General features: G+C 47.3%; 1 protein-coding gene across 1 annotated transcript in view; it reads right to left on the minus strand.

The window, feature by feature from the left end:
* The window catches only part of Kiaa1549 (KIAA1549 ortholog), a 78064-nt gene that overhangs the window by 31113 nt on the left and 20858 nt on the right, over positions 1–26093 (minus strand). Inside the window, exons 6-11 of the mRNA XM_059257018.1 lie at positions 24794–24977; positions 22788–22847; positions 21524–21672; positions 18581–18758; positions 12139–12323; positions 1000–1196 (exon numbers count right to left, since the gene is read on the minus strand). Coding sequence (XP_059113001.1) covers positions 1000–1196; positions 12139–12323; positions 18581–18758; positions 21524–21672; positions 22788–22847; positions 24794–24977 — 953 coding nt within the window. The remainder of the gene's footprint in view (positions 1–999; positions 1197–12138; positions 12324–18580; positions 18759–21523; positions 21673–22787; positions 22848–24793; positions 24978–26093) is intronic.

Raw genomic sequence — 26093 nt, forward strand, 5'->3', positions numbered from 1 at the left:
CACTACCAGCAGCCAATCAGAAGTCAGGATTCTGAGTCTCAAGGAGAGGCTGACAGTGGGTGGCCTCAGGGCCTAAGCTATGAACCAAAGTCAACAACTCACAAACCCTGACCTGGCTGTCTTCTTCAGGGTCGTTCCAGCTCTTCTCACAGGCCGAGGGCAGCGAGGGCCTCCCTGGCAGTTTGGAAAACAAATACACAATTCTCCACAAGCTTTGTTTTGGCACGAGGGATTGGAAGCGGACTGGGAATGGGCAAGGAGGGGGTGGGTGAGAGCCTGTGATGTGCATGGGCAGCTTGGGAAAAACAGAGCCATCAGGAGGAATTGATGAAGGTCACTGCAGACCAAGCAAGAGGTCACAGCCAGCCACCAGCAGAGCAAGCACAGGAACCCTACTGACTGAGTGCGTGCAGTGGACCACGTACTTGAACACACTTAATTTTCGACAGGTCCTTTCACATTTATTTTATTTTTTGACATCTATCTATCTATTTTGGGAGATGGGCAATGTGTACCACACCACCCATGTGGAGGTCAGAGGACAACTTGTAGGAATCTGTTCTCTCCTTCCACTATGTGTTCCAGGGATCAAACACAGGTCATCATACTTGGCAGCAAGCACCTTTACCTGCTAAGCCATCTCACTGGCCCCTGCTACTCACTTTTCATAAATTCTTTCTTGTATTATCTTCACAAAGCCTAGGACATTCACCTCAGAACATACACAGTTCTGGCTGGCTGATCAAATCTGGAGCAACCCAGATTTGCATTCTAGGAGAATAAGCATTCTAGGGGAAGAAGTCACACAGCCTCATCTGGTAGCCCAGCAGAAGGGACAGAGAACTCTTGGGGCGTATGTGTGTAACTGGACAAGTCAATAGTCTCCCAGGCTGCAGGCTCAAGGCAATACTCATCACAGGCGCTTCTGATACCAGAATCAGATCTGCAAACTGAAACACGCTCTGCAGCAGAGAAGAGTCTAGAAAGCCCAATACTAACCTGCCCCTGTGGCGGATGTTCTTGGAAGGGATCTTGGACTTCGGGCTGGGCACATCTCCATTCTCAGAGGGTGTGGTGTGGTCCTTCACAGGTCCCGGCAGTGGTGCGGGCTCGTGGATAATCAGTATGTCGTCTTTATTGTGCTGACCCAGGTGCTGCTTAGCAAAATCGAAGCCTTTCACACTGGGGATCTGCAGCTAAAACACACAGGAACAAGGTGGTTAACGTGAGGTCAGAAGAGCATGACCCCTAACCCGAGACAGCCAGCAAAGCCACCAACCCAATTCAACAAATATCTCTGCAACAGATCAGGTGCCAGGTTCTGTTTACACTTAGAAATTCGTCACAGATGCTTATGAAAGATTAAACAAGAATACAAGGATTAAGTAGCAAGACCACAAGACAAAACCCATTCCAACAGATCGCCTGCTCCATTGTTCCAGACCTGTGAAGTGAGACACTCTTTATAGGGAAAGGGGCACTTCCTCCAGGCCTTGGAAACTGTAAAAGCTTCAAAGAGCTTGCTGTAGATCAAACTGTGAGATGAACAGAGACTACCCGAGGCCTAGAAGAGATCACATTAGCCGCACTAAAGCAGCAGGATGCAGTGGGGAGGCGGAGAGGCCAGGCTCCACATGTATCTTCCAAACAGCAGCTTTTAAGGTCGTCCTCTGGGTACTCAGACAGCCTCTATTTCTAAAGAATCTAAGGAGACCAAGCACAAAGACCCAGTGATGCTATGTACATGAAATCAGGACAACCTGTCCAGATCCCAGCAAAGAAAACAGGAAGAAAGGACAGCTCTGGAAATCAGTGGAAGGGAGAAGCCAGGCAGACAAAAGAAACCAAAGGAGAACAGACAGTGGCCCGAAAGCCTGAGGCAGGGCATCCCCAACATGGAGGTGACATTAAGGGCGTGTCCTGAAGGAGAAAAGTTTCCAGGAGATAAAACACAGGTTTCCCTTTCAACATGATGAGTGTGAAAGACAGAAGAAGCCTCAGAGGAGAGCAGCTCCAGGGGGCTGGACACAGCGGACAACAGCTTAGGACATGTCCAGTCTGACAGCCATCCGTCCGGTGACATGTGGGCGTAAATGCAGAGTCTCTGTTAGGAGAACATCTGACAGGTCGGGACTGGGGAAAAGAAAAAGCAGCAGAGAAGGAAACAGGAGTCTTCAGATAAACAGACCACTCTGAAAGTTCAGTGCACCAGAAACCAAAGGAATCAAGAATTTCTAGAAAGGAGTGGTCCGCAGCAGAGAAGTCTTCAGAAATAGCATGTACTACTGGTGGACACAGTGTTCTCTCTGGGGATACCAGTGCACTCAATACCACACCCACAATCAGACCCTGGGAGCTCACTTTCTCTAGCCTTCAGCTTCTGAGCCTATGGTGAGGGACGAAGGACATTCATGATACCGAGATGCAGAGGACCATGTCTGGTGACATCATTTTAATGACATTACAAACTGTCTTAACAGTTTCCTTAAATCCAGCTTGCATATAAAAAGCAGCCCTACGGGGCTGGAGAGATGGTTAAGAGCACTTGCTGCTCTTCCAGAGGTCCTGCCTGGGTTTGGTTCCCAGCACCCACATGATGGCTTACAACTGTCTGTTAATTCCAGTTAATTCTAGGGATCCAATGCCCTCTTCTGACTTCTGTGGGCACCAGAAACACATGTGGTATACATACATACATACATGCAAGCGAAGCACTTACACTCACACACACACACACACACACACACACTGCATACGAGCAAGAGCTGATGTCATAATGCATTACTTTACACCTCAAAAGTGACACTTGTTAGCTCAGGTTTGTGACCTAAAGTCTCTTAATACTCAACATCCAGATGGGTAAAGGGGAAGGCAGTCTGCAATAACGACTCTTGCCAGCAGAGGGAGACAAATGGTACCGTAAGGATAGTTTACAAAGAGTTGCTTGGAAACAAAAGGCAGACCAGCTGGCAGCCACCTTCTCTAATTAAAGGAGCTTCCTTTACTAGGGCAGGCCGCTGTTCCATGCACCCCTGGACTCGGGAACACCACATGGGAAATGACAAACCCAAGCTGCCTTTCCTCCACTGGTCACTTGGACTCCTTGGGGATGGACAAACGTTTCCTAGAAGGAGAGGCTCCCCACACCCCTCTAACAGTCCTGTTGCCCTTACAGAAGAGAAGCCCTGCCCTTATGAACACAGCTTCCTGGAGTACTCCATATAGAGAACAGAAACCTCAAATAACAGCGACTCACAGTGCTTAGCAGACCCCTTTCAGCAAAGCACAACAAGCCTGGAGATGGCTTCCTCTTTCCCTATCTTAAAGGCATCTCCTGTGTGCGTGCATGCATGTGTGATGCATGCATGTGAGTGTGTGAGCATTTGTGGGTGCATATGTGTGGAGGCCAGAAATCAGACTATAACTATATGCCATATATATATATATATATATATATATATATATATATATACATACATATATACATGTACCACACACATGCCTGGCACCCACAGAGGTCCGAAGAGAGCATCAGATCCCTTAGAACTGAAATTACATACGGTTGTGAGCTACTGTGTGGGTACAGGGAACCGAACCCGGGTTCTCTACAAGAGCAACAAGTGTTCTTAACCATTAGGCCATCTCTCCAGCACCCCACCTTAAGACAGGGTCTCCCATGGTACATAGGGATCTCAGATTCAGCTACGCTGCCTGGCCAGCAATCCCTAGAGATTGCCTGGACCCATCTCCCCGGAGCTGGGATTACAAGTGCACACTACCAATGCCTGGCTTTGGAGACGAATGCTGGGGACCAAACTCAGACTCTCATGCCCGTGCAGCAGGCACATGGCGGTGGGAACCAAGCTCTGGTCCTCTGCAAGAGCAGGTAGCCGGCTTCCCAGGCATTTCTTTAATGGAGAATTCCACACTGGGATGCTGCGAACTCACATTTTGCAGAGGAAACAGCAGGAGCAGAGTTGTTTCTACTTAACACCATCTCTACCGCTTCTGGATGCCTCCCTCCTGCCAGGAATCAGTGAGAACAGACCAAAGATGGAGGCCGTGGGACACCCTGCAGGTGCAGGTTCTGTGCTGGTCTGTCCAGATTAGAAGGGATGTGCTCAAGATCTACATGGCAACCCTGGACACATGAAGCGCACCCTGGCCGCAAGGACACCCTTCTCCACAATCCAAGAGTTTGTAAGCACCAAGTTCACAAGGTCTCAGCTTGGCTTTTGATTGTTATGACTTGAATCAAGGTCTTGCTATATAGCCCAGGCTGGCCCCGAACTTTAATTTTCTTGCCTTACCCTCTACATGCTAGTATTAAAAATGTACACCACTCTGCTGGGCTGAGTCTGGGTCTCTTTTAAATTTATTTATGTGTATGAATGTTTGCCTCCATGTAAGTACATGCATCTGTGTGCATGCCTGGTATCTGTGACTCCAGAACAGGGTATTGGATCCCCTGGAAGTAGTTACAGGTGATTTTGAGGCACAGAATGGATGCTAGGAACCAAAGCCTGGGTCCTCTACAAGAGCAGCCAGGACTCTTGACCGCTGAATCATCTCCCCAATCCTAGAGCCTGGGTCTTTATTTTTGCATCAAATGACAAAGGAGTAAAATTTTCATATTCACTTCTAAAAAGATCAAAATTCCAACATAAAATCAAAGAAAGAAATAACAGAACCAAGACAGCATCTTTATTCAGTCCTGCAGGAAAATCTCATTAGCTTCTTTCAGTCCCTGGATACCAAGGCTGTGTTCCAGTCCCTTGACCCCCTGCTCAGTGAGTCTCCCCAGGAGCATCCTCTGCTCATTCATCTGTTGTCCCTCTGTACTTATTAGACTAGCTGCAGAGTAACATACTTTAACTTAAGCATAAATAATGTGTTAAGTAAGGGGCTGGAGAGACGGCTCAGAGGTTAAGAGCACTCACTGGCTGCTCTTGAAGACAACTTGGGTTCAATTCCCAGCATCCACAAGGGGACTCACAACTGTTTGTAACACCAACCCCAGGGGCTCTAACCCCCTCTTCTGGCTTCCAAGGGCACCTCCATGCATGTGGTAGACATACATGTACTCAGGCACGCACGCGCGCGCGCGCACACACACACAAAATAAATAAACATCTTTTTGATAATAACATACTTAACAGCAATCAGCAATACATCCTTCATAAGGCCCACACTTGCTAGCTCAATATTTTTTCCTCATTTGTTTTAAGTTACCACAATGACTCAGCTGAGCTCTTTGCTTGTTTTTCAAGACAGAGTTTCTCTGTGTAGTCCTGGCTGTCCTGAAATTCAACTCTGTAGACCAGGTTGGCCTCGAACTCACAGAGATCTACCTGTCTCTGCCTCCCGAGTGCTGGGATTAAAGGTGTGCACCACCACCGCCCAGCTTCTGCTGAGCTCTTAAAGGCAAAGCATCTATTGTATATATGGGTAGAGGAAAAATTAGGCAACCCCTGAACCTAAAACAACAACAACAAAATTTGTATTATTAGGATGGGTTCCTATATCTATCAGACTTAGATATACTATTCTTTTTTTTTTTTTTTTTTTTTTTTTGGTTTTTCAAGACAGGGTTTCTCTGTGTAGCTTTGCGCCTTTCCTGGAACTCACTTGGTAGCCCAGGCTGGCCTCGAACTCACAGAGATCCTCCTGGCTCTGCCTCCCGAGTGCTGGGATTAAAGGCGTGCCCAACCACTGCCCGGTTTTAGATATACTATTCTAACTTAAGGAAATATGTAATTATTTGAAATTACACCTATCTACCCATTCATGTAATTCTCAAGCATCTATCTATCAAGTCTTTTTAAGATGGCTAGAAAACTGACAATCTGACACCAATTACTTCCAGATAATGAGGAAAATCCCCAAATGAGCAATTTGCAATCTTATACATATGTTCTACTCCAAACTACATAGTCTTTTAGCTTCCTAAACGAAGTGCCTCTGAGTGAAAAAGTAACAGAAACAGTGGTCATCTGACCTGTGAGGCCTTCAGCTAACAAACAGTGCTCAGCTCCCTGTCGTATGTGTCCTAGGAGGAAAGCACGTGCCTCAAAGAACTGGGTACCGACTGCATTCACCCATTACAGCGTTCGCTGAAGGAGCGACAGACTGTCCGCTAAGCAAAGGCCTCTGAAAGAACTGAGGTCAGAACACAAACAGCACTGGCCTCTGCAACGCCATCCACACAGGCCATCATAGCCAAGCAGCAACCACCTCCCCTGGGAGAAGGCAGGGCTCAGGTCGGACACAAACATGGCGATAGATGTAAACATGCTCTACCAATGCCAAGGCTATGCAAATGAGATCGATGGCGCTCTCACCGCTATTGGTTGACGAGATGCCAAGCAGTAAATATAAACAGTGGAGCCTTGAGGACATCAGTTACAGCTACCGATGGAAGTTTAGATAAAATACTTCGGGAGTCGCAACGTGACACACACTAGACGCCCCATAAATACCTAAGACCCGGGCTACAAGAAAATCAGGTGACGCACCAAGCTTACCAGCTGGATGAACCAAGAATCAACGTAGGACACAAGTCAGGTTGACCACCACCAAGCCCAGCTCACATCCTTAGACATCCTCACTAGAGCTCATCTCACAAGTGGGAAGCCACCACCTTCAACTACCGTAAAAACAGGGCCCTCATCTGCGCTTGAACACAGCACAAAAGCCACCTACACACAGAAGGAAAGAGTTACATGAAACGCCACCCCTCCCCCACCCAGGGAACCCGCCGCCGCTTTTAGTTTAAACCCTGCTTTTTGAACCATTAGGAACTCGTTTTTCCATCCCTTAAAAATAAAACCTAGACTAGAGCCAGGCTGGCACTGTATCCCCAACCTTCCGTGTGCGAATGGGCTTTAATTGGTTTTTCCTAAGGAAAAAAACCAGGATGAATTCGGGTGTTCGGTATTCAAATTACGGCCAGTTATTTCTGAAGAAAGATGGTTCTTTTGTTCTTTCTTTTTTCAATATATCATCCGGGAGACAACCACACTGTCTGGGCCCCACGGGAACACACTGCCGACAAGTCAGGGGGGGTCTAGGCAAAGCAGGTCAGCCAAGTAACAAGAGAGACGCAGGATGAATTTTAAAACCCGTGGGCCATAAATGTAACAAGACCCAGGTGGAACATGACGCAGCAAAGCCCCCAGTGCTAGGGTCCACCTGACCCCCAGGGAAAGATGACAACAGAAACCATACAGCAAACCCCCAAAAGTGTCTGAACAGAGCACCCTGCGATGGTGTGGAGAGTGCCATTGTATGAATTTACTACGTGACTGATAACAGTTGATGAAAAATCCCCACAGCCACCATGGTGTTTCCATTTAAAAAGTGAAGACAAGGCAGAGTTACAGCCATCTGTTGGCCTTCAGCTTGGCCCCCCGGGGCCCTGTGGTCCCAGAGCTGTGGGAGAACACTCAAACGTGCTGGTTCCCACAGGCCACACTGGACCAAGGGCAGCCTTGGACTGGGTGAACCATCCAGAAGATTCTGAGCCTGGAGCTAGGGAGGAGTACTTGGTGGCACTTCTCTTCAAGGAACTATCCACACTGCCTTCCCAAGTGACCACTGCTGTCCAGACTGTCCCCCTTGTCGGATACCCTGCAATGGCTGCCTGTGGTACCAGTTCCAATCCCACAGACTTCTGCAAGGCTCTTGAGATGGGTCCCCTGTCACATGAGTTTCAGCTGTGCCCTTCCTTACAGGCTTGCTCCAGCTCTCCTTAAGCCCTTACACCCTTTCCGAGTTGTGGTAGTGGCTAAGTAAGAATGCCCGCCCCCCCATCAGTTCATACATTTGAATGCTTAGTCACCAGAAAGGGACTCTGAAAGGATGAGGAGGACTAGGGGGTGTGGCCTTGGTGGAGGAGTGTCAGTGGTGGTGGGCTCTGAGGTTCCAAAAGCCCATGCCAAGCCCAATCAGTCTCTCTCTCTTTCCACTGCCTGCAAATCCAGATGTAGAACTCTCAGGTACTTCTCTATACTACGTCTGCCTGTGTGCTACCATTCTCCTCACCACGATGATAATGGACTAAGCCTCTGAAACTGTAAGCAAGGCCCCAATTAAATGCTTTCTTTTGTAAGAGTTGTCTTGGTCAGAGTGTCGCCACACAGCAACAGAACAGTGACTGAGACAGAGGTCGACACGCTCTTACACCTCAGCTCCAGCCCATCATCACCTCTCAGAAGGCCGGAGAATGCCCTCCCTCCAGGCTGCCTTAGCTCACATTCGCCATGCTTGTATTGCTCCAGGTCAATTTGGGGGAGACTGGGTCTTCTCCATAACTATCACCCTACAAGACAGAGAGAGTGTCTGCTGTTTGTGCTTTCATTGAGTCTGACCTGAACACTTAGGAGTCCAGACAATGGATGTTCGTGGTGTGGGCAGCTCCTCCTGGCTGCCCACAGTGCCAACTTTAGTAGCAACTGAGGGTGTGAACCACCCAGGGGCTACAGTTCTGTGCTAATAATTGGTAGAGGCTGATCCCATCAGAAGAAACACACTGCCGTGGGGCCCACAAGCATCCAACCAATTATGGTGAGAAGGATCCACACCGTAGTTTTGTAGGTAATAATAACAAATGATGGCTTTGGGCAGAGATGAAAGCAAATACAAAGAAAGGAAAGATCCATGGAGCCTCCCCGTTATTACTGGAAATCGGAAAGGCCTGCCTGGAAACCTCAGACACGTTGGTCTCTCCCCCTTATCATATTTCAGAAATCACGGATCCTCAGACAATCTGAAGCAGTCTCTTCGTTACAGGGAGAAGGGGGTGGGGAACGCAGGTCAGTAGATTTATTATTTCCAGATGTTTGCAACTCTGAGATCTGCTGGAGGATTTCACAGAGTAACACAGGGCAGCATCAGGGGTGGGCTGAGCAGGATGGGGAGAGAAAGCCACAGGAGCAGGGACATGTCCTACAGTCACAGGAGGACAGCAGGGCCTCACTCGTTACCTCAGCGACAGGCGACAGACCCTTCCCCACAGCTGTGCAGGCTCAGAAGAGAGCGGAGAGGTTTGTTTTAAACTAATGGGACCGGGTCACGGTCTTCCTACTGCAGACCCACGGGAGCCTGCACAGAGAGCTGCAATGTCAGCAAAAGAAGACACAGTCTTGCCTCTGATGGTGTGAGCAGGCAGTCACTTCCTTGGGGTCCTACCACGCAGATCTTTGCGGCAACAAGGCTCTAAGTGTGTACACAGAGACCCTTGCAGCCCCTGAAGAAAAAGAACTCCCCAGGCTGGAAGTTCTATTTGGAACCATCCATTTGATTTATAGCAACATCTGCCACATGGAAATGTCACAGAAGTAGAACTGAGAGGGGAAAGCTTGGGGGATACCCTGTTTTTCAGCTTAAGGACGCTGACCGCCGATAGTTTATAGTGGACAAGGCTTCTCCAAGGGGTGTGTATGGCAGAAACAAAGAACAGAAAAGACCCAAACACACAGCCCTCTCTACGGGTTAAGTCTCCCTGTAACAACACTCCTTCACCGGAACAAAACATTTTCCTCCCCATTGTTGATCTGATTTCATGCTGCAACTCACTGAGCACCATGGCAGGCACCTTTTCCATGTCATTTGTTACTGTAACAACTACAGATGCTAGCACATATGTAAATAAGTGCGGATGGGTGGGAAAGAGAATATTCATGTACAAAATGCTGCTAGCATACTGACAGCAACAAGCTTGCGATATAATTAAGATTTTTTTCATTAGATTAATTCATAAGACATACTATTTATTTACTATTTTAGGTATATAATTAATTTAAGAATAAAACTTACTTTTTCATTTAGGAGGCTGAGGTTTGTAATATTTATGGTTTTTGTTTTGCTTTTGTTTTTCCATGGGTTATGTGTGTGTGGTATGTGGTGGATGCATGTTCACATGTGTGTGAGCTGATGTTGGCTGTCTCCCTGATCACTCTCAGGCTGGGTCTCTCCCTCAGCCCAGAGCTCGAAGATCCATCGAGTCTAGGTAGCCATCTTGTCCCAGAGAGCCGGTCTCCTCCCCGGTGTTCTGGGATTACAGGCAGCACCACACTCTCCCAGCGTTTATGTAGGTGTGGAGGATCTAAACAGGTCCTTACGTGTTCATGGCAAATGCTTTCATCACTGAGCCATCCCCAGCCCATTAGGTTTTGTTTCTAGAAACTGTATAGTCCCAGCTGGCCTTGAATTGTGATATCCCTGCCTTGACCTCGCCAGTGCTGGGACTGCAGGCATGCACCACTGTGCCAGGCTAATAGATTTTTTTTCCCCCTGAGACCATCTGAATAAAATCAGAAGGTTACCATGGCAATCTCTGATTTCTTGCTCTTTTGCCATTTGCTTGATCTTATCACTTTCAGAACAGAGTAAGCCTACCAAGATTTATATGGTAGGCATGTGCTAATCAATGCAGCAGACGGACTGCACAGGATGCCGAAATGCATGCTGGTCAATGGCTACAGCTAGAGGCTTTCTCTGGAATGAAGGCGAAGTTTTTGTTCATACCAGGTGAGCTGCTGGATGATGACCCCAAACCATTTTCTTTGCTATGAAAGCTCATGACCAAAAAAAAAAAAAAAAAAATCACAGAAAGTCCCGAAATACTCACATAAAAAAGAATCGCTATTTCTACAAAACTGAATGCTTGGAGAGACAAATGAAAAGGGGGGGTTGGAGAGATGGCTCAGCGGTTAAGAGCACTGACTGCTCTTCCAGAGGACCTAGGTTCAATTCCCAGCACCCACATGGCAGCTCACAACTGTCTGTAACTCCAGTGATCTGACACCCTCACACAGACATATATGCAATGTGTATGAAATAAAAATAAATAAATTATAAAAAAAAAAGAATTGATATTTCTACAAAACTGAATGCTTGGAGAGACAAATGAAAAGTGGGGGGCTGGAGAGATGGCTCAGCGGTTAAGAGCACTGACTGCTCTTCCAGAGGTCCTGAGTTCAATTCCCAGCAACCACATGGTGGATCATAACTATCCATAATGAGATCTGGTGCCCTCTTCTAGCACACATACAGAACACTCTGTGTGTGTGTGTGTGTGTGAGTGTGTGTGTGTGTGTGTATGTGTGTATAACTAATAATAATTTATATATAATATTATATATATTATTTATAGTAAATAATATATATAATAAATAAATCTTTTAAAAAAAGAAAGAAAAACGGGGAGCTAAAACAATTGCTATCAAATTAGGTGTGGGTAAATCAACTTAAAAAACAAACGGGGAGAGGAAACAAACAAATAAAAACCCACTAGGGAGTTCAGCAGGGCATGGGAAACGTGGAAAGGTGCATTAAAACAAATCTAGAGAGTCTGCGACTGCGATTCTCTGTCCTGATCTACGGAATAACAAATGAGGAGCAGCAGCTGACACAGGCCCTGTCTGCTTCAAGAGCAGTTCTCAGAGTCCTTCCCGGCAGACAACCACTGGCCACAACAACAAAGAAGTGGATCTGCGGGAAGACCGAAGGCCGTCATAGCACTGAAGTTTAAAACACCTCGGACCAATTTTTAATGCTTAAATGGGCACTGGAGAGATGGCTCTGTGGTTAAGATCACTTGCTGATCTTCCAGAGGACCAGAGTTTGGTTCCCAGCACCCATACTGGGTGGCTCACAAGCACCTCTAATTCCAGCTCCACAGGATCCAACATCCTCTTCTGACCTCCTCAGGGATGAGCATGCGCGCGCACACACACACACACACACACACACACACACACACACACAAATGGGTTCCCAACATGAACAGAAAGAAACTAAGAGCCATCTAGTAGATCTGTGTGAGGAAAGATACACAGATATGAAGGATGGCCACTGCTCTTCAAAAATAGCCAGAGTGAACAGATCACAATTCATTCACAGGATGAAGTGATCTACTGAGCCTCTCAGATTAAAATCACAGTGGACCCCAGGCTCACTCTGCATCTGTTTTTACAGGTCTTGTTCTTGGGTTGTATTACTAATACAGAGATCTGGGGCCATGGTAAACAGACATGAAGACAGAGGACCCCCGTTAGACCAGACCCTCCCTGTCCCTCCGCATTTCTGTTTCTGCCCCACGAGGATGCTCACGTGGATACTGAGGTGGGGGCTTACCTTCTGCCGTTGCTGTATGTTGGCCACCGTGTCAGGCTGAAAATCCAGCTTGTCTGTGCGGCACAGCTTCCAATAGAGGATGACGACAATCACAGTGACCACCAGCACCGGGATGACCACGCCAACCACGACCCACAGGTTGCTGCTCTGTGACTCCGGGGATGGCCTCTTCACTCTGTCCACAGCTGCAGATGAGCAGAGGGAGAAAGGCCCTCAGCAACACGCTCTTCACTCATTCGCTGGACAGAACATGCCTTCCTCCGAGAGACTCGGGGGTTTGTCATACAGCTCACGCCACGGAAGAAACCAGACACATTTGCATGTCGCACAAGGAACACACCAGGGATCACAATGACACATACAATGTGCCAGAGGACAAAAGTTTGGTCGATTCTAGTCTCTCGGTGTCTAGTTTATTCTTCCTGCTCCATAACATCTCATAAAAGAGTTCTGTACAGCCTCACTCAAAATGGTTCTCTTCAAATATGAGAAGAGCAGCTACATGTTCAAGACACAGCTGTGAGCACCGTATCAAACAGGAGCAGGCATGACCCCCCAGGTCTCTGGAAAGAACGTGAGCTAGAACTTGGAGATCTGGGAAGGAAGCTCTTCCCCATTCTACCAACTCACTTCCCTCTGCGTCCTTACCTACAAATGTTTACTGATGGTGCTAGACACCATTCTAAAGGCAAGGTGTGCTGCTGCACTAGCAGACAAAAGCCCTCGGAGTGCACTGCTTCTACTGGCAGGAGGGAAAACTACCAAGCAGTGAATCCCCAAATAACGGTGTCTGAAACTAGTGCTATATACCAGAGGGAACAGCCAACGAGTTACTGTTGTGGAATAACTTTTTGTATACTGTGAAGATGTATCGCTCTGATTGGTTTAATTAAAAAACTGAACGTCCAGTAGCTAGGCAGGATTTCTAGGCACAGAGGACGCTGGGAAGAAGGCAGAGTTGCAAGCCAGACAAGGAAGGAAGCAGGAAAGCAGGATGGACAGTACGTAGATGAAGTAAATGAGCCTCATCGGGGCAGCACACAGATGAATAGACACGGGTTAAGTTATAAGAGCTAGTGGGACAAGCCCTAAGGTACAGGCCGGGCTTCCATAATCAGTAATAAGTCTCCGTGTCATTATTGGGGAGCTGACGGTCCCAACAAAAATGTCCGGCTACAAGCTACAGCACCATAACAAAGGCATCTGGGCATGTCCACCTCAGCACCTGAAAACCTGACAGAGATGGTGCTGTTCATGGCTGCACTTACCATGATGATGATGGCGGGAAGCCCAGAGCCATCAACATGTGAACGGATCAACAAAATGTGGTATGCCCAAACAGCAGAGCACTAGTCAGCTTTTCAGCGGGAAGTGGGGTACTGTGGAGCTAGCTGGCTCATCAGGTAAGCATACTTGCTGGATAAACAGAAGGACCTGAATTCAGACCCCCAGCACCCAGGTCAAAGAAGGTCATGGTCACAGTCCCATCTGTAACCCCAAAACCCTGTGGAGCAGACAGGAGAATGGCTGGGCTTAACAGCCACCAGCCTAGCTCCAGGTTCAGTGAGAGACCCTGTCTCAGAGGAATTGGGTGGAGAATGACAGAGTGGGACACCTGTCTCGCACATAAACACAGAAGAAAAAAGAAGACCAAGAAAGGAACCTCAAAACAGCCATGACCGGAACGGACTCTGAAAACACGCTCTTCGAGAAAAGCCAGACACACAAGGATAAGCGTCGTAGCAGAGAGGCACCTACAACAGTCAGATTTATAGAGCGAAGAAAACTGGCTGCCAGGACCTGAGGGCCACTACCCAACGGGCGGAGCTTCTGTACCCAGTGGCAAGCTCTGGAGAAGAAGGGAGGAGGTCGCTGCAAACACTGAGTACAGCCGATGCCACTGGTTCATATGTGTCAAGATGGTTTGGAGAAGGTCAACAGGGTTACAGATGTCTTTTTTCCTTTTGTTTTTGAGATTATAATTACGTAGTTTCTCCTTCCCTTTTCCCTCCAATACATGTACTTTATCACCCCCACTCCCCATAAAGAAGACTCTTGGGTTTAACTAAAGGGAATGCTTGTTAGGAAACGGAAGTCTGAACATGGGGTTTCGGGGTGTTGTCTTCCTCACCTGTGACCTTTGAACCCTGGGAACATGGATCTTACTGGAAACGGCTTTATTAAAGGTGTCAATTATTGGATGGCATTAAAGCGAACTGTACTCCTTTGGAATCGCCTGTCTGCACTCACAGCCGAGCCCACACACCGCAGCCTCTCACCTTCCACGCCTCAGATGACCCTGCACGGACCCTTCTGCTCCCATCCCTTTCCAATTCCCTCGCTGGCCGATCCTCTACCCTGTGTCCTCATTCCTTGCTGATCCTTCTCACTCCTGGTACCTTACTGCTCTCTTAAAATGCCCCTTCATTCATTCTCAGCCTTAGATGCTGTACAGCTCCTCCTTGCTCTGTTCACCCCAGCTTCCAACACTGTCTTTTCAAACACCCCTAAATTGTGATTGGCAGGGACGAAGCTCTGAGCTTCTTCCTGTCATGGTAGCTAATTCCTGCTCCAGGATCAAAATATGTCTGCTCAGAGACGGAGCAACAACACAAAAAGATTCTATTATTATTATTATTATTATTATTATTATTATTATAGATTATTTTTATTTTATATGCATGAGAGCTTTGCCTACATGTATGTCCGTGTACCACATGTAGAAGGTCATTCGGAGGTCAGAAGAGGATGTCAGATCCCCTGGAACTGGAGTTACAGGGGTTGTAAACTGCTATCCAGGCGCTGTGAATCCATCCCAAGTCCTCTGGAAGAGCAGCTAGTGCTCTTAACCACTGAGCCTTCTCTCTACCCCCAACAAAAAGTCTTAGAGAAGTTTATGTTTAACAGGGAGAGAACAAGGTCTGTATTTTAAAGTGTGGCCTGGATGGAATTTACATTAACAGCTCATGATGCCTAATAACCAACAAAAATGGGCATGTTGACAGTTCAATGGAGGAGCTGAGAGAACTGGTATTCTTCTGAGTTCTAATCTAGGAAAACCACAGAGAGGCAGGTGTCCTCAAGGTCCCTCTGGCTGGCCCTGGTAGGAAGTGAGGCTTCTTCTACCAGCCCTGAAATCCCAGCATGTTTGCCCACATGGCCTTGAGCGGTCCTCAGGTCAGGAGACTCAAGTTATGACGCATCACGGACAAGGAAGGAGTGGGGAACAAGACCAGGGTGAAGTAAGCTTTTAATGAAATGAGCAGAAAGCACCTTGAGATGGGAAGGTGGGCAAGTCAGAAAGACGCGACCGCCCTAAGTCTTTGCTCTCAGGGCTTTTATTGAGAGGTCAGGCAGACTCAGGCGGACACAGTTCCTAGGTGAGGACACAGAGCCCCATGTGTGTGGAAAGCAGGCTGGGCCTTTTCAGGTCCTTGCACATGCATGTTTAGTATGGAAAGCCACGTCAGGAGGGGTGATGTACATGTGTGCTGTGTAGAATTCACTGTGCGGGCTAGCTAAGCTGTAAAAGCCCTACCGTGCAGACAGGCCTGGAACCCCCTGTGCAGGTTCTGTAGGAGTCACCTGAACTTGTTGGGGTCTCACGGCATGTGTGTGGTCCAAGTCAGCGTGTGTATTTTAGATGGAGGAAATGGCTCACCACATTTCATTGTTTTTAGTCTACCTGCTCTCACTCCTTCCTGCCTTTGGTTTCTCTTAGCTTTGGGGCCAGCTAGAAGCTACTTGTGGATTTCTCATTATTTAATAAAGCCAGCACCGGTTAATCTTGTAATGCTGTGGTCAGTGACATGCACTTGGAGGATTGCTGACTTGCTTGGATAGGCCAGTACATGAAAATCTGCACCCCCATCATTTCCTAACTCTCTGCCAACTCCCAACAGAAAAGTGCCTGTATCCTCTTGAAATCAAGCTTGTATACACCATGGAGGGAGGCAGCAATCTCATTGCCCGCCCCCGGCTCTGCATGCAGTGTTAGGAAGTGCTTTTTTTATTATTTCCTCACTGATTTGAAACAGACCCCACTACGCAGTCATCTCGGGCACACCAAACAGCCTACTAACGGTATCACATCATCTCTCCCACCACTGTCCATCAGACAAAGGAAGTGCACACAGCGGCCCTCAGGCTGGTTAGTCTCCAGGGACAGGGATTGATTTCCCCAAAAGCCTCCTTTCAAAGGGACTGTTTAAAAGCTGGGCTGGAGGCACACCTCGGTGGTTAAGAGCACTTGCTACTCTTCCAGAGGACTTGGGCTTCGTTCTTAGCATCCACGTGGTAGTTCACAACCCTCTATAATCCAGTCTCAGTGGATGCAATGCCCTCTTCTGACCTCTGTGGGTATTGCATATATGTGGTACACAGATATCTATACAGGCAAAACACCAGTACACATAAAATAAAAAAATAAAATTAAAGAAAAGAGTTTAAAGCTGCATTGTTGACTTTATCAGGGAGAGCAGAGTGCAACAGCTTAAAGCTGATATAACTGGGCTGCAATGTTCCAGAAGTTGGACCTGAAGGATGTGAAGACAGAAACCAGAAGATGCCTGGGGGTGGATCGCCTCCACAGGGAACATCCTCATCCATATGGCTCTGCTAGAGTCACTCCATTTATCTTAGAGATGTATTTATTGTTATTATATATATGAGTGTTTGCCTAGATGTATGAATGTGCCCCCCTGTGTGTTTGGTGCCTGCAGAAGCCAGAAGAGGGTGCCAGGGTCCCCTGGAACTGGAATTATGATGGTCATGAGGGTGCCCAGAACTGAACCCAGGTAATCTTCAAAAGCAGCCAGTGTTCACAGCCACTGAGTCATCTCTCCAGCCCCATTACTCCATTTACATGAAAGAAACTGGGTATTATATGAAGACTGAGAGTCACATGGAATGCCTGTTATAAAGAAGCTGGCTAATGATTTTGTCCAGAGAGTTGTAACTGACAGAGTGGACATAAAAGTTCTACATGTTACAGACAAACTAGGCTGTAATAACTGACCTTCATAATGAAACACAAAGCTACTTGAGAAGTACAAAAACATGTCTTGTGGTCATAGCATGCCCTTATGTCTGTGATGCTTGGTCTCTGTGGGTGTTCATGGATTGTAAATTATGCCAACTCCACTTTCTTACAAGTGTTAATAACAAGATTATGTCTGAAATGGGACTGTCTCAGTGGTCATTTCTGATTGCATCTTTATATCTGTCTAGGGTATATTTGTGAAGAGCCCATTTTACGGACATCAGCATGCATCCACAATGACATTTAAACACAGGTCCATCAGTCTATCTTTTTTAATAAACACACTGATGAAAGAAAAATAAAACTTGCATTGTCTCCTACCTCTCCTCAGTACAGTTCTTCAGTCCTCCTCTGCTATTAAGACATCTGCCTATAGCTCTCCTTGGGGGAGCAGGTTTTCCCACACACTATCAAGGCTGCTCTGGATCATGGAGGGAAAACACCACGCGAAGACTTACAGTAGTCTGACTTGTAAAATCCTATTTATGGAGTTATTTTCTCCATGCTGCTCCCCATTTCTTCATTTTCGATACACACCCCAAATCTGGCATTTGGAAAAGAGGTACTGAGAGCAATCACTGCCAGAGGGCAGGGCCCAGTACCTTCCAAAAATAATAAGAACTAGCAAACACGTCTTTCTAACTGGGGAGCAGCGTGAGGTGAGGGTGAGGGAGAAACACACTGAAGAGAGAGTGAGGATCAAGGGACTCCTTTGTGCTAAAAGACCCCGAAGGAAGCCAGTCAACCTAGAGGGCACCTCCCAGCTTCCTGAGTGACTCACTGTCCCCACCAACATGCAGGGTGTGACATGGAAGATTTTGGAATAAAAACAGAATAGGTACATTATTTTACCTAAGACAGTTTTTAAAGTGAAAACTAGTACAGGGTAGGGAAAGGGTGTTTGTGTTGATGTAAGGTCCTGTGACTCACCAGTAACTCCATGAATATGAGGTGTGAGGTAGGAAAAAAAACAGCAGTGGCCACAGTCACACAGATGGAAATAAAAATAAAGAAGTTTCAGCAAAGAAAGTACAAATAAAGCCACGCAAGCCTGATGTCCTGAGTTGGAATCCCAGTACCCCATAAAGATGGAAGGAAAGACCTGAGTCTACAAAGTTGTCCTCTGATCTTCACAGAATCACCATTGCATGCATACATGTGTGTGCACACACGGAGTGTATATTTTGTAATTTTTAATAAGTTAATTTAAGAAAAATATAAGAAAGTCTCAGCAAATGGGCATCAACAACCAGCCTCTCCCATAATAAGCACCACTTTAGGACAAGGTTTTAGGACATAAATCTACACACGGGTCAGAATGTCGTAGTTCAGAGCTCTCTATCAGAACACAAGAGGCTTTGGACCCCAGCATGCTCGGCAGGGTAAAACTCCTGGACTTACGCTGGGCAATGGTGCCTTGAATCCGGTAGCCTAAGATGATGGCCGCTCTCTGAAGGTCTACCTTGTTGATCAGATCTGAAGACTCAGCTGCACTGAGTCGCTCTCCATCTTGATTCTCCACAAAGTAGATGAGCTGCACGGGATTGTCGTCTCCCTCCAGCCTGGACACGTTCACTACCTGCGACAGACGGAGTCCATCAGCATCAGGGAAGCTCGGGCTGCCAGTGCCCCTTCTCAGGGCACTCAGTCCCTAGTGTGTGACTTGGGATTTGTCCCAGCACTCTTCCAAAGCTCATTACCACATCCGGGAGTCCCAGAATCTCCTCGGTGCTCTCTACTGGTGGAGACAGAGTTACAAGGAAAGTCCCTCTGTGCTAGAAGAGCAACTACATTTGTTTCAATGTCTTCTTTGAGACAAAGGGACCAACAGCATGCATAGAACAGCACCGGACAGTCTGGAACTGTACCAACAACCTCCAACAAGCTCACCATGCCATGGGAGTGTACCTATACTTCTACCCTCTACACTAGAAAGTCTGGGGAATATAGGAGCTACAGCTTCTTCTCATGGAAATCATTCTCAGTGGTAGCCACTTTGATTAAAGACCGTGAAAGCTGTCCAGTCTAGAAGGAGCCATAGGAAGGTCTAACTCCAGCATTCTTTCTGGATGATGGCTAATCAGATATATATTGGGAACCACAATATACAAGGTATCTCCGAGTCAACCACTTGGGTGACTAAAAGTATGTGTATATTATACAAAATTACGTGGCCCAATGACGAAATTTTAAAAAACACATGTAAAAAACTATAAAAAATAAAATGAAACCCTCTTGAAATTCAACCAATTACAGAAAACCACTCTAAAGACTTGAGCATAGTTCCCTGTGAAAATTCTGTATTACTTCAGGGTTGTTCTTCAAGTTTCTCTCTACAGCTCCTTTTCAGAGCACATTTCTGTATTACTAATTTTTTAAATTGCTAGAGGATATTCCAATACATAAAGATTTACTCTTTACCCACTCCCTGATTCCTAGAGAGTTATATGTTGGCTCAATATTTTCTTATCTCTTTTGTTAAATGGGAGGGGGTTGAAACAAGGTCACACTCTGTACCCTTGGCAGGCTTGGACCTCGCTCTGCAGACTAGGCTGACCTCTAACTCTTAGATCCGCCTACCTCTACTTCCCTAGTGCTGGGATTAAAGGTGTGCGCCACCATGCCTGGCTCTTTTATTAGTTTTTTAAATTGCACTTATTTGTTTGTGTGTGGGCACACGTGTCCCTCCTTGTTGTATGGGTGGAAGTGTACAGAGGACAACGTGCAGGAGGCCCCTGCACTCACACGCACGTGCCAGAGTCGGCTCTCTCCTTCTACCATGTGAGGCCTGGGGCTCGAACTCAGGTCATCAGCCTTGGTAGCAAGTGCCATCTCACTAGCCCCTGTTCAGTATTTTCATTTTCAAAAATAAGGTTTAGGCAGAGAGCCTTGTACTTCTGTACACAACATCCTTTGTAGAGACCAGAAACAGAGAGTGGCCTCTGGGCAATCCGTCAGGTGGCACTAGTCTGAGGAAGCTTGGTTACCTTCCACAGATGTGATGTTCCTACCTTAAGAAGCTGGAGTATCCAGTTTATCACCTGATCACCCAGGTTCCTGGTGCTCTGTAACTGTTTTACATGCACACTCAGCCCTTGTGGAGCCATGGGCTACTGGATAAGGCAAGGCCTTCATAATTCATCTTAATGTTTATTTCATTGTATGCTTATTTAATTAACGGTCATTTACCAGTGCTTTTTCCTTTCTTCTTTATTGGTTTTTTTGTTTTGTTTTGTTTTGTTTTCATTTCTTAGTATTTGGGGCTGGAGAGATGGCTCAGTGGTTTAGAGCACATACTGCTCTCAGAGATCTGAGTTCACATCTCAGAACCCACGTCGGGCGGCTCACAGCCAACTGTAACTCCAGCTTCAGAGGCCTCCACAGGCCCCCGTACTCACATGCATGCACCCTTACACACATATACATAATTAAAAATAATAAAACAAATGTTTAAAATCTGAGCACTCTGTAAGCTTCCCCAGGGTGACTGCACCTGGCAAGGAAACCATTTGGGGAGCCTAAGAACCGCGTTTCCGGGCGGGGAAGAGAAAGCAAGCCCAGGAGGGACGCATATGGTGAAGGCGCTGGTGGACAGGGACAGTACTTCTAGGTAAAACTAGCACCCTGACCTACCCATGTCACTTCCCTATCTTGTTCTCACACCCCCGCCCCGCCCACCTGTCACCCTTCACTGCTGGGTTTCACCCTAGTTCTGGGTTTCTGAAATGTTCTGTGAACCCCATTTTCTGTGATCCTCCAAGCCTGTAATTCACTGGTAGAGAAAGAGACTCAGACCATTCACACCGAGACAGGAATTAAACAGCAACTCCACCCCCAAAGTTCTGTGAGTATGTGCGTCTTTAAATAGGTCATTTTTCAATTCAAACAGATCTGCTCCTGTGGTCTGCCTGCCTGGTTCCCAGAGAGAAGACAATTTGGGTAACAGAAGACAACCAGGTTGACGGGAGGTGGGAAAGATGAGAATTCTGAATAGAGGGCAGAAAATGTCCCTCTGTCTGCTTACGACTCCCCCATCAAGGATTCATTTCTAAAATGCTGCTAGTACCATAAAACAAGGTCAGCTGCTGGTGATTTTAAAAGTTGCTCTTCAGAAAACAAAGCCTTATGATGACACAGGAACTCAGTGGTAAGTTTTCTTCCACGCTCCCTGCATTCTAGGGCTAGGCCAATGAATTGCTAAGGTTTCTGTCTAGACTCCAAGTCAACTCACAAGGCTGCTATGTTCAGTAGAACAATCAGTTCACGTCAGGCTTTTCCCACTTGCATGAAAACAGCAGATTTCCAGGGTCTTTTCCTCTGCTCCCTACCCTCCTGAGTGAGTACCTGCACCACGCTGTTCCCAGCGGCCACGGTGGCCCTCCGCCACATTCTTCTCCTGGTGGGCACCTCACTGAGCAGCTGGGCCAGTTTGCGCTCCATCTCCGCCGGAAACACTTCATTATGGAGCTGCTTCTCCACGACGCCCAGGAGGACTGTGTTCAACAAGAAACAATGCACTCAGAGCAAGTCAGCAGACAGTCACGAACATGGGGGGCAGGGACCACAGCACGTGTGCACATGTGCAAAATCCCATACAAGATTACCACAAAACACTAACTACTAGATGGGAGACGTAAAGGGGGGAAACTCTATGGGAACAGGGTAAAGGGCCCTCCAAGTGGCCCAAGTCCATGGCAAACTGAAGAGAAGAAGCCCCAGGAACTCAGCAGTGGGAGCTCTGAGCACAGAGCATCTAACAAGATCAAACGAAGGGTCCCGTCAGTCTGCGCTCCCTCAAACTTCTGGACAGTCTGAGTTTTTATCTTGTCTTTGAACATAGACTTACAGTCTCCCTTAAGGAGAGGGCATCTGCCTGCTTCTTGCTATCTGTATCAGACAAAAGTATCTCAACAGATAATCGGCTTATCCTCCAGTTGATGGGGAAACAGCCAAAATGGTTTCAGCTCTCTCTGAGGTCCAATGCCAGCCAAGTCACTCAACACTCTGAGGTCTGGAAAACGGCATCTATGCAATGTACGAAGAGCTGAGGCCACACAGGCTTCAGAGCCCATGAACGGTGACTGTCCCTACTTAGACACTCTCTTTCCACATGACCGGTCACATGCTGCTTGCACACTGGGACCTGGGACTCTTAGAGAGCCTTGCACTGAAATATCATCATGTCCTCAGTCTAAATACATGGCCCTATCTGTGGGTGTATCAACCTGGATGTGCCCAAGTCTGTCTAAATACCTGACCCTGGTTCCCAAACTAGCAATACCCCATCTAGCAATACTTTCAGAAAAAAAGTATTTTCAGCTTGCTTCTGAGCTTCATCCTACGTCAGGTCAGGAGGCAACTGCAGATTCCGGGCAGCCTCTGCCCTGGACTTGATGTATGAGTTTTAAAGGGGTCCTTTCTGTGCCATAACTCAGTGGGACACATTCCCATAGCCCAAATCGAATCCCTTTTCTCATTCATTCTTTGCCAAGAATTTAAAGTACATCTTGTCCTCAATTTATGAATCAGGAAGGGTGCATCGTTCCCCACATGCCCCCACAGACTTCTTACTGTAGAGGTCCCCAAACGTTACGTAAACTGAACATACCTGTTCTGACCCAAGAGGACTTCAGTAACTGAGATAGGTTGAGCTGTGGGTACTGGAAGGCTACGAAAGGCAAGAGTCGGAGAAAAAAAGACTGTGACAAACAGGTTTCCACTCAGAAAGGCAAGTATTCTGAGAGCATGGGGTAAATCACAACACATTACCTTCCCTACACTATAGCACTCTTCGAGACCCCCAAATACCAAGAGTATGAAGACAGACAGACACCAGTTTCTGAGTCCCTAGGAGAGGGAAGGATAAAAGGAAAGAAAGGGGCTTCTCTGGCCTCATCACGGACCACTGCATCACACACAGGTCACTGCAACGTCTCAAAGCATTTGTAAGCTGTGTTTTTCAGAGCCAAGAGCTTTCTGTAATGCGTCAGGGTAGAGTGAAGCATGTTCTGGCTTGCTGGGAACTGTCTCTGGGTGCTCCTGCTTATTATTTTAGCTGTATGTACATATATTGTACAAAAATAAAAACTGTTGTATGTAAATAACGTCAATCTGTCTACTTGTCTATATACACTTTTTATGATTTATGTATTTATTTTGTTTTTGTTTTTTTTTTTCAAGACAGGATTTCACTCTGTAGCCCTGGCTGTCCTGGAACTCGCTCTGTGACCAGGATGGCCTCGAACTCACAGAAATCTGCCTGCCTCTGCTTTCTGAGTGCTGGGATTAAAGATGTGGACCACCCCACCCTGCGTTATGGTTCATTTTTAATCATGTGTGTTCGTATGTGTATCTGTACACATGTGAGCGTGGGTGCCCCCAGCGGCCCCTGGAGAAGGAGTTACACAAGAGCACCACGTACGTACTCTAATCACTGCGCCAGGCCTGCAGCCCCACCTTCATATTTTATAGCTTCTTCTTAACTTAATTAATAATATATTGAAAGCCATTAAGAAACATGGTTTAGGATACTTGGCTGGTCCATTTCCAAAAAGAATATTATTTTATTTATTTGCCTGCCCTTAATCCTGGATGTACTGCTTTCTAAAGCAAACATCCCCCTCGTCTTCCCCAGCTGCCTGGCAATCTGATTGCTCCAACCAGGAAGGTTGTTTTCATTTATTACTTTTTTATATATTTTTTAACTTAATGCACAGTAAAGTGCACTCTTTCTGGCATCCAGTTTCATGGGTTTGGGGAAATGCCCCATTGCATAAGCATCACCAAGTGAGGACCCGGAAGTTTCATTCCCTAGCCCCCCTCCCCAAACCCACCTCCACTCCCCTTCTGCAGACCAATGTCCTTTCCACCTTTACCCCCGAATAGCTGTTCCCCATCCCTATGGCTTCCTGTTCTCCAGAACCAGTACACAGGTAAACAGTACCCTGTTTATAGTGCCCCTTTATTCTCAAAAGCACACAGGAAAGGGAGGCACAGGGGCAGAGAAATGCTCTGAGCCTGCGCTGGCTGGGCTTGGTAAGTCCTGATTTTATTCAGGAGTTCAGTCAAATATGTCCTGTGGAAAAGACGGCCCAGTGAACCTACTGTGTATGACATTACAAAGCAGGTGCACAGCACTACACATTCATTTAAACTGCGAAGCGTGAGCCCCACCATAAACCTACAGGCTCTGGGATGCCTGTGTCAGTGTGTGTCCTCTGGTGATCAGTGGGCCATTCCGGCCAGAATTTTATGACGGAGACGTCATACATGTGAGCGAGCAGGAGCACAGGAAAAATCCTCTCTCCATCTGGATGTCATTTACTATGAGCCCCAAAGCACTCTAGAACAACTGGGTCTTTCTTTCTCTCTTGTTTTTTCGTTTTTTTCCGAGGCAGGGTTTCTCGAAAAACTCACTCTCTAGACCAGGCTGTCCTCAAACTCAGAGATTCACCTGCCCCTGCCTCCCGAGTGCTGGGATTAAAGGTGTGCACCACCACTGCCCCGCCAATTGGGTCTCTTTTTAAAGTTAAAGATACTTTAAAGTAGAGATCTACCCACAAAAATCCTGGCAGCCCCTTCCCCAGCGCTCCCAAGGAGCCAGGAAGTACTCACGTTCTGCGATCTGCAGCACCGGGTACCCCAGGTAAAAGCTGAACTCCACCACCGTCAGGTTCCTGAGCAAATCGCTCACCTCCGACCCGTTCAGGAAGCCCTGCATGCCTTTAACAGCAAAGATGATATTCACCGGGCCCCTCCGAGGAGCCACCCGCGAGGAGCCAACGGTGACATTCACAATCTGAAAGAAGGAGGTCAGAAGATGCCTTTGGAATAAAACGTGGAGCTGAAAGCCTGACCGTGCTATCTACCACGAGTTCTCCAATCAGTGTTCTTCAAAGGCGGTAAAGTTTTCGAAGAGATGTTTTATTTTTTAAAGACGGCGTCTCACTAGACTGTCCAAGCTGGGCGGGAACTTCTTGCCTCAAAGTGCTGGAATTACAGGTGTGTGTCTCCAAGCCTGACTAAAAAGGAGGTAAACGTCTAAAGGGAGAGGAGCTGGCTTTCCAACCTTGTTCCTTTCTTTGGTGAGACTTGAAACACTGTTTACTGGAAATGTTTGTTTACATTAAGTGGTGAATTGACGGCATGCACCCACAGCCCCTCCCCCTCCAGCCCCAAATCCCACCGAAGGACAGTAAGTTGAACAAAGGGGATAAATCCACCACAGCGCTGAGAAGGGAAGAAAACCAGAAGTTCTGACAAATTTCTACAAGATGGAGTAAGGACAGGACGGCGCTGAAATAAACCAGGACCGAGAGAGCCAAGAGCCTGAACACACACAGGCAAAGGCTAAAACAGTCTCATTCTCTCCTCAGGGAGGCTCGGGGGGGGGGGGGGGGGGGGGGGGGGAGGCCCCCTGGAGAGAGCCGAAGACCTGAGACCAGAAGAAGCAGGCATGGCTCAGCTCATTAAGAGGAGGGGAGCCAAGGGTGAAGCCTCCCTCTTCCTGCCCAACCCACACCCAGGCCGACCATGCAGGCCCCAGCACTGCCACCTCCCAGAACAGCCAAAGAACTGCCCTCAGAGGAAAACGACCCCCTCCCAGAGGAGACCAAAGGATAACTCCAGTGTACACCAGAGCTCACAAGACATAAAAGGCAGTCTGTGCCATGAAAAACACTCACAGGGCTCCATCCCCAGAGGGCTGGACACAGGGCAGGGCCAGCCTGCCTATTTCCTCTCTGACCACAAGCTGTACAGCACTGCATGTACAGAACACCGCACTCCGGTGTGTTCTGACATAGCCTACCCAGCCCCCAGAGCTCAGCTGAATTCTCCCTGATTGACGGAGAGGTAGCCTCCATAGCCAAAGGGGACAGCCAGGCCAACACTGTAATTAACCCCAATCTCCATC

This window comes from Peromyscus eremicus, chromosome 3 (assembly GCF_949786415.1).
Source record: "Peromyscus eremicus chromosome 3, PerEre_H2_v1, whole genome shotgun sequence".
NCBI lineage: Eukaryota > Metazoa > Chordata > Mammalia > Rodentia > Cricetidae > Peromyscus > Peromyscus eremicus.